We start from the raw sequence: 9,765 nt of genomic DNA, 5'->3' as shown, positions 1-9,765 counted from the left end.
ATTTCACACCGGAATCAAATGATCGTCATTTGAGTGAACTGCACGTAGTGAACCGACCCCAAAACGTGCCAAGATGCAACTGTCGGTCGATTATTAATTCATCGAATATATTGTGAAGGGAAACTTCATCAACACTGACTATTACATAGCATTATTGGAAAAACAGCCCCATTTGAAGAAAAAGACAAATCGTACTGCATTACACCTATAATCGTTGTATCGCCGTCAGAGGCCTATGAACTTTTCAGCTCACCTGTTAAATGTGGTGCAACCGTGGAACTAAGAACTGGAAACTCTCAGGAAATTAAACAGACCACTTGTGAACAGTAAAACGGCTTGTAAAAAGAATAAAGATGAAGACTGGTTAAACTCTCAGCAAGAGGTTCGAAATAATCCGATGCGAGTGTTCTTCAGAAGAACTGAAGGACTGGAAGGCGATAGATTTCAAAGCTGTAACGAGTCCTCAAAAGGGATAAGGTGGATAAGTTGGACACACTTTGAAAACCTAGAATTGGGCCAGAATAGACTCTCATGTAAGTGTAAAGTTTGGAAGAAAAGGTATCAGAAGTGGGAGGGCGGAAATTAGCGGTTTCCGCAAGCCTTTCCACATTTTCTTTTGCAAAAGCAAATGGAACACTTCAAGACAAATATGGAAGCTTTGGATTTAAAGTTCCCCTTCTTCCTTTCTTCCTCTTTATTATCAGGAAGAACGGTAACAACTCGGGAAACCGGGAGTTGGACACTTCAGGCACGAAAGGTTTTGTGCATTTCTTATATAAAGATATTTGAGTGTGCATTTGCCCCATTAGTACATACCACTTAATATTTGCATATATTATGTGAGAGTATCCTCTTTCGGGTGATATTGACATGTATAGTCTTGAATTTGCAAAGAAGTGACAATTTTGACCTATTATAACTTTGTTAGTAATAGTGCGATTTCCATCAAACTTGGTAAGATCATACTCTATGTTATAGCCATCTCTGCTCAGCTCATCACTGTAAAATTTCGTGCTGATAAGATGAACTTAAGGGGGGTTTTGCAGCCAATTACTAAAAAATATAGTAATATGCTATTCTTAACTTTCTTTGAAAAGATATCGGTATGGAAGGTATTTCGGAGCCCAGGGGCCATATAGTGGCAGCCTTCTGATTTTTTTCAGATTTTTTGGTTGGGTAGTTTCTGAGAATGGGTCCGCTGGTTAAAAAAGGCGATTTCGACACCCATCGGATCTAATTATGAGGTACTCCAGCAGCAGCAAATAGATCCATTCCGGGAAAGTTTATCAATTTTACGATTTCCTCCAATACCAAAGCCGGAAAAAGAGAAAGCTCATGGGATCTCAGAAAATGAGAAAGGTGAAGGAGTCAGTAAAAGGATTAATCTGGCCAAGACTCACCGTGAACAGACCCCTGATCCAGAAGGACTACCTTTTATGCAGCTTGGGACTAAAATAGTTGAGCTATCCGAATTCATCAAGGACAAGCACAACGTGTACCAAGCCATTAAGAACATGGTGAGAACCATCAGGGTGCTTGACAATAGGTCACAGGAAGAAGAAAGAAAGCATAAGGAAAGCCGGACATTATAGCTTCAACAGTGTGACAGGCAACCCAAATGACACCAAAGCACAATGTCATTGACTTTTGACCGAGTAAGAGAATGCGAGACAAAGAGAAGGAAGCTTGAGGGAATCAACAGGCACCAAAAAAGAAACAAGTCGGAATACCGGAAGCTCGCGCTTCGGGTATAAAGGTTTTGTGTTCATCTTATGTAAGAGACGCACATTTTTCTGTCCGTATATAACTACAAATCCAACATAATCCTTCATATTTTTCCAAACTACGAGACATACGTACATATTAGAGCCATAGATATCACGCTCACCCTAAACAAACAAACTGCCTATTACCTGCTGTACACATATATGCACGTATCTAAATTTATCGTACCCATAATTCCGATTTACGTCTTATATCTATCTGAATTAGGCACTACCCGCAAAGTTCATTAGCACGCATATATTATATACCTACATACACACATGTCTGGTTGACAAATAACTAAAAAACTAAAACAAAATAATTGTCTGCGACCCAATTCATAAGAATTCATTTCGTTGTGGTATTGACGAATTGATATGTGATGATGACGTCATGCGGGTTGTAGAGTGCACGAAATTCACAAAAAATTGTAAAGTTTCACCCCCAATAACTTTGTTAATAATAGTTGGATTTTCTTCAAACTTGACCAAACTGTGCACTATATTCTTCATTACACTCATGCCAAATTTTGTATTTCTGGGATGAACATAAGGGGGGGTGCCGGGTAGATTTCTAAAATGTGGAAATATACTATTATTAACTTTATTTGTGCAGATATCGGAACCGGATATATTTTGAGGCCTAGATTTCGTAGAGATGCATCACTGTGATTTTTTCCAGATTTTTCGGTTGGAGAGGTTCTGAGAACGAGACCTGTTACACTTTTTGGGGGTCATATTTTGAGCGCTCACTCCTCCATGTTTCACCCAATATCAAATATTGCACCAGTTTCAAAAAGTACTAATTGAGACCTTTCATTTGATACCCCACATGGCTACATTCTGTGAAAAAAAAATTTGCACCCCCCATTCACATGTATGGGGAGCCCCCTCTTAAGCTTAACACAAGATGGCGCCACTTACTGCATGTAAAGGGATCACCAGATTACATACTCTCACCAATTTTCGTGACAATCGGTCTAGCCGTTTCCGAATAAATCGGGTGTGACAGACAGACAGACAGACAGACAGACAGACAGACAGACAGACAGACAGACAGACGGACAGACGGACAGACAGACACCGTCACCATTCTAATAAGGTTTTGTTTCACACAAAACCTTAAAAAGAGGTCTGGATCAGTCCAAAGAACGGAAATGAAAGTTCAGAAGGATCCAAAGTGGCCAAAGTAGGAATGCCGGCTAGCGGAACGAAACTGAAGGAAAATAAAAAACATTTAACGTATGCGGAGATACTGAAAAAAGTGAAATCTGACCCCGACCTAAGAAACCTAGGTGGAAATGTCAGCAAAATCCGGAGGACCCAGAAAGGGGATCTCATGCTTGAGTTGAAAAAATCCAGCGTGGGGAAAACTGACGGCTTTAGTAACCAAGTTATAAATTCACTTGGGCAGAATATCTCAGTTCGTTCCCAAAAACATGAGATCTATATGCAGCGTAAGGATCTCGATGAGGTAATATCCAGAGAAGAGATTTGCACTGCCTTGAAGCAACAATGTAAGTTGGAGAAATTCAGCAAAGAATCTATCGTGCGCCTAAGAAAAACTTATGGATGTACTCAAACGGCCACAATGCGACTGCCAGTGGAGTCAGCGCAGAATTTGTTGGCCGTGGGGAAGGTTCAGATTGGATGAGTTGTTTGCCGACTAAGGGAACAGATCTCTTTAAAGAGATGCTTCAAATGCCTAATGTTTGGACACTCGCGAAGGCATGTATGTAGCGGCATCGATCGATTCGATCGATGTCGAAGGTATGGGGTGAAAGGACGTATTGCCAAGGAGTACAATAGAGACTCCAATTGCATTTTGTGAGAAAGAAAGGAGGGACGGGATAACCTGCACATTGTCGGAAGTGGTAAATGCCCGGAATTTAGGAAGGCGTTAACTGCAGTGAAGAAATAAGGTTAATAGAAATAAACCTCAATCATTGCAGGATCGCACAAGATATGCTTGCGCAGACCACTTACGAATCCGCGATGGAGATTGCTATCATTAGTGAACCGTACAGAAATCTTGATGGTAGTGTATGCGTCACAGATTTAACTAGTGGAGCGGCGATATCAGCGTGTAGTCGTCAAGCCACTCAATATACCAAGGGTCAGGCGGCTAGTGGCTTTGTGTGGGCAAAAATAAGCGGTATATTCGTATACAGCTACTACGACCCACCGAACCTCACACTGCCTGCGTTTGAAGACCTGTTAGACGATATTGTTCAGGACGCAAGGGGACGAAGTTCAAAGGTGATAGCCGGTGACTTTAATGCGTGGACCATCGAGTGGGGCAGCAAAGAAACTAACGGCAGGGGGCAGTGCTTATTAGAAGCATTTGCCCAGTTGGATGTATTTCTGTCCAACCAAGGTTATGTAAACACTTATCGGAAAGGCGATCTGGTTCAATTGTAGATAATACTTTTGTCAGCCCTGCACCAGGCAATCACCTTTGAACTAAGCCACAAGGCAGGAAACTTGCACCTCGGAAACTGAAATCCAAAAAAATACCAGGATGGTCTGCAAAAGCGATGGATGAGCCAACTTTCATAGAGGTGTGGTCAGACCTGTTAACAAAGCAACCGCCTCCACGGATAAAGCTCTCCGTGTCACACAAAGCATCTCTAAAGCATGTTTCACGGCGATGCCTAGGAAATGCTCATTTCCCACTAGAAGACCCAATTATTAGTGGAATAGTCAACTTGTCCGCCTTCGATCGATTTGCACAGAGCTTGACGAACGGTTCAGAGAAGAAATGGGTAGGATTAATGAAGGGCAAAAGAAACACGCCTATAAAGAAGCCCACAAGAATCTCAAGCGTGAAGTAAGGGGGAATGATTTAAAGAGCTCTATCCGAAAGCGGACACAACCTACCGGGTAGCGCCTATAAAATCGTGACAGAACGATTCAGAGGCTCCACAGATCACGTGTCCTATGATTCTGTTGAAAATAATCCAAGGGTTATTTTCCCAAGAAGAGGGGAGTACTGATACCTTTCACCGCCCCTTGAATGTCATGCCAATTCCACCAGGCAGCGGGGACGAGCTATTGGAGATCTGCAGTCGAATGGGAAACAACGAAACCCGAGTCTGTACGGCATACCAAATAAAGTCCTCAAACTTCCCGTCAGATGTAGATCGGATATATTCGCGCAGCGGTCCGAAACGTGCATGCCCGAGGGTATCTTTCCTGCACCATGGAAGCGGCAGAAGCTGGTGTCGCTGCCCAAGGCTGGCAAACCTCCAGGGGAACCGTCCTCCTATAAGTCCATATGTTTTCTATTATTTCTATTTACTCCCAGAGCCAAGAGCCCTAGGCAGTATGGATTCCGTAAAGCAGGATCAACCATTGATGCTATCAAAATAGTTACTGACTTGACCGAAAATGCAATTCCCGGAAGGGATTGTACTAGCAAATATTGAGTGGTGGAGATGCTGGATGTCAGGAATGCATTCAACTCGGTCAGTTGGAACTTTATGCGAAAGTCTCTGGTGACGATTGGTGTTCCCACCTACCTCGCCGTTATGATCGATAGCTACTTGCATGAGCGGATGCTCTGGTATAATACCGATGATGGACCCAGGGAGTACATTGTCTCCGCACATAAACTGAGTACGGTCTACAAAAGAACAGCCTTACGAGTGTGTTCTACCTTCATGAATGGGAATGATGCCGATTGACATCCTGGCAACCGAAGTGATGAACGTTTATAACACCAGGTCCATCTCTCCCTTATCGCAGGTGAGAAAAACTGAAACGAAGGGATCCATAATCAGATGGCAACAGCGATGGGACCAGCCAGAAGAGGGTCGTTGGACTTACAGGTCGCAGTAATCCAAGATAAATTGCGAAAAACAGAAGAAATGAGGAACCCCCTTAAGTTCATCCTACGAGTACTAAATTGCGCCGGAGTAGAGGACAGTATCGGCATACGCATGCTAAGTTTCATGAAAATCCAACTATTAGTGTCAAAGTTATAGCAGTTCAAACTTATCAATTTTATGTGAATTAACTACATCCTGAGCCATTCAAATAAGATTATGTGGGAGCCAGAGCACTCAAACATCGCTGGGAATGAGAAAATCCACAATGGTGGGGCCAGAAACAGTTTTTGGCATCCGGCCATCTAGTCTACTTTGAAAGAATTTGGACAGGAGGTCGGCAGCACAAAATCTTTATAAAGGATCCCGATGTCGCTAGGGCGGCATTTTCTGTTGAATTGGGAAATGAAAACCTAAGTAGGTCTCGGCCATATCCAGCTAATGCGAGGAAGAAGAAGAGAAGGCCGTACATTTTGGTAAGCAGGTGCCCGGCGTCTTCAGAACTAAGACGAAGATACCTTGGTAAGATTGGATTCAGCGAAGAGTCTGCACATTCTCTGCCTCTGAAAAATGTTCTCAGATTCGCGAAAACCCGCGAGCGCCGTCGGCGAAAGGCCGATGAATAGGCGACCTCCGAGGATAGTACAATGGGAATAGCAAAGGTCTGAGTGCTTGGAGCGGTGGCTCCCCCACTAAACCAAACTAACTAACTTAATATTTTCATAAGTAGCTGTCAGCCGCCGATCAACTGAAACTTCCTGACTTTGACTTGTGACGTCATCGAGCATTGCACGGTCTTTTCAGTCAGTTTAAATTTTGTTGATTTCGCAAGCAGTTTTTTGTTCAAAAACGATGTTTGAGAGTTTTGTTAGAATGCACGATAGCAGTGAATTAAAAAACAAAATACAGTTTAGTTGAAGGACGAGTTGTGTACCATTCTATTGGTCGGCAAAATTGGCGGTATTGCACTATATAAATCTATTCTAAGAGTCAACGTTATCAGAACTTAACGAAAGATAGTTTATATGAGAATAGAAAAGAAATGTTCCTTACATTTGGCCGCCTGGACGTTACTCTTCCACACTTTGTTAAGTATGCTATGAAGGACGAACCCATGAAGATCCGAACGAGATTACCAACCAGAAACGAATCGCTTCTCTCGGCAATCCAATCCTGGACGGAAATTGCGATTGTCTGTCATAGAGCAAGAAATTAACTTCCATAGTGATATGACATTACGCCATCAGTCAACATGAAGCAGAGGAGGTGATGGGTGAACATTTCATACGCAGCTGTCCACCTTCGGTTCAGTGAGATCGATATATCTCGGAGAGTTCATCTTCAAAGAGAAATCTGGATGCCCCTTGATATATTAGAGGGTAGTATAGTAAGGCTTATGGGTAGAATTACGGTTTTTCCTCATTGCCTCTACTCAATGTAGTCTACTTCTTGCAGGTAAATTCAATGAATAAAGCATGGGAAGAAATTTAAATCAATCAATAAATTGAAGGATCAGAGAGGTTATCCTTGAGAATAAAACAGGTCGCGTCAAACATGTCACATTAAATATCCAGGGGTCCTACCTTCCACTGTTAGTTATAACATTCAATGATGTATCGGAGTGTTACTCCTTATTGTATGGGTGTGTGATATAAATATATACAGGGTGCGGCAGCATAACTTCCTTTTTTCAAAACTCAATAAAAACTATTGTATGCATCGGAAAATATTTATTTATTCTTTATAATGTAGGTAAATGTCTAAAGTTTTTATTTACATTGTTTCGAAGATCAAATCTGTTAAGTGACGTCCCCCATTCTCCATACATTGCGTAAACCGATTTCTGGCGTTTGTCATGACTCTTGTTAGCATAGCAGGTGTTATGTTGGCAATTTCTTCTTGGATGTTGGTCTTCAAATCTTGTAGGGTTCTTGGACGGTTCACATAAACATGGGATTTCAAAAAACCCCATAGAAAAAAATCACAAGGTGACAAATCGGGAGAGCGTGCCGGCCATTCCAAATCGCCTCTAATTGAGATAAGGCGCTCTGGAAAGTGTTCCCTCAAAACAGCCATCGATGCTCTTGAAGTGTGTGCTGTTGCACCGTCTTGTTGGAACCAAGTGTCCCCCAAATCCAAATTTTCTAGCCGTGGAACAAAAAAAAATTCTGTAGCATGTTTACATACCGGTCCGAATTCACTGTCACTGTAACCTCATTTTCCTCAAAAAACCAGGGACCAATAATTCCAGCTGAGGAAATTGCACACCACACTGTGACTTTGGGTGAATGCAAAGGCTTGTGATGCAATTCTCGAGGGTTGGTGTCAGCCCAGTAGTGCATGTTTTGTTTGTTAACCGACCCACACAAATGAAAATGGGCTTCATCGCTAAAAAAAAAAATCGCACCCTCTTGAACGACATCAAGAAGAAGCTCACACGCGTTCATCCGAGAATTGAAGTCACGTTCTGAAAGTTCCTGCACTATCGCCATCTTATCGGAATGAAAATGTAGATCAGCACGAAGAATTCTTCTCACAGAACGATCGGATAGTCCAAGGGCAGATGCGTGTTTGCGCGCAGAACGCCGTGGCGATCGCAACATTGACGCTCTCACTGCTTCAATGTTCTCAGGTGATCTAACGGGCCGAGGGACTCCAGTTCTTCCTTTTGTCGCACTTGCAGTTTGTCTGAATGTAGTGACCCATGTAACAATTGATTTGCGGTCTGGGACGGGAGCCAACGGGGCTAAATTAAAGCGATTCCGAAATGCACGCTGTGTTGCAATAACCGAACATCCGCTTGAAAAGTAAACCTCAACGGCAAAGGCACGCTCCCCACTATTCCAACGCATGATGGCGACTGAACCGTGTCGGGACAAAACTTTACAGTATCCCCTCTTGAACGAGACCACTAGCGCTCCGCTATGACATCAACTAACTGGGTGGTGCGCATTTTAAAAGCGGAAGTTATGCTGCCGCACCCTGTATTTCCCTTGTGGTCAGCTTATCCAATCACCAAGGTAGTCCACAGCTCTCTGCATAGAAAATGGTTAGTGTGTTTCGAACAGTCAATTGGTTTCATTGCAGATTCGCTTATTAATAAAAAGTTGGAAGTCTAAAACGACGTAGTAAAAAGTTGCAATTTCTTCAGAAAGTCGAAAGATGTTATTCGGTTCGAAAAATTCTCCGGAAAACAAAAATGAAAGCATACAAGCTTTCGGAATCGTTTATTTTACGTTGAAATTGCAAGGAATGGTTATAATGGAAGACTATCGCCTTCGACACAAAATACACGTTGTTACCAATTATGTCCTTACCAATATTTTCTACTACTCCTCGTTCATCATCCAATTGCTCTACGTTGACAATTTAAGGCAATTACTGGAAAATATCCCTATGAACATGTGTCTGACCGCCTGTTCCATCAAATTCCTTGTAATTCTGAGACTAAGACCCAGCCTCATCGAAATGAATAAACAGCTGAAGCGTCTGGACAGTCGGCCAATGACGGACAAGCAAAAAGATAAATTGGGAAAGGAAATTAAATTTTGCAGGGTAATTTCATCGGTGATTTTTGTGCTTTACATGGGGGTGAATGTTTCCTATTTCCTTGTTGCGGGACTTTCGCGTGGCACGAAACTTGGTTTTGAAACTTGGTTCCCTTATGATTGGCGTGAGAATGCCTTTCGGTATTGGCTTTCGTTCTTTATACAGGTGATATTTCAGCAGCAACTGGCCGTGCAAGATGTAGCAAATGATTCCATTGGGGTTTTGTATCTTTGTATATTGAGTGCTCATCTGCAGATAATAATGGAACGGTTTGCAGATATTCACCATGATCCTGAGAAAACCGAGGAGGAAAGTTTGCAGGACTTTATACGGTGCCTAGAGGATCACCGTGTTATAATGGAGTAAGAGCATATGTAGGTTTTAAAGCAGATATATTTTTTTAATTTGTCTACCGTTGCAGTCGAGTGATTTCTGTCAATTTTCACTTTATTCGTCTTTGTAGCCTCTTCGAAATAACACAGAAAACTCTCTCCTTTACAATTTTCATTCAATTCATCACATCGATCCTCGTATTTTCAACTGCCGGTGTAATATATCTCAGATTCTCACCATCATCAACCGAAACTGCTGCAGTATTTATATTTATGGTGGCGGAAATTTCGGAA

General features: G+C 42.3%; 1 protein-coding gene across 1 annotated transcript; it reads left to right on the top strand.

The window, feature by feature from the left end:
• The first annotated feature begins 8,678 nt into the window (after nucleotides 1-8,678).
• Nucleotides 8,679-9,505, top strand: LOC119660029 (odorant receptor 33a-like). Its single transcript, XM_038068407.1, has one exon. The coding sequence runs from the start codon at nucleotides 8,753-8,755 to the stop codon at nucleotides 9,503-9,505; it is 753 nt and encodes a 250-aa protein (XP_037924335.1). The 5' UTR covers nucleotides 8,679-8,752.
• Nucleotides 9,506-9,765: the final 260 nt, after the last annotated feature.

The sequence above is a fragment of the Hermetia illucens genome, chromosome 6, assembly GCF_905115235.1.
Source record: "Hermetia illucens chromosome 6, iHerIll2.2.curated.20191125, whole genome shotgun sequence".
Lineage (NCBI taxonomy): Eukaryota > Metazoa > Arthropoda > Insecta > Diptera > Stratiomyidae > Hermetia > Hermetia illucens.
The sequence above is the reverse complement of the archived record's forward strand: the minus strand, read 5'-3'. Positions and strand labels throughout refer to the sequence as shown.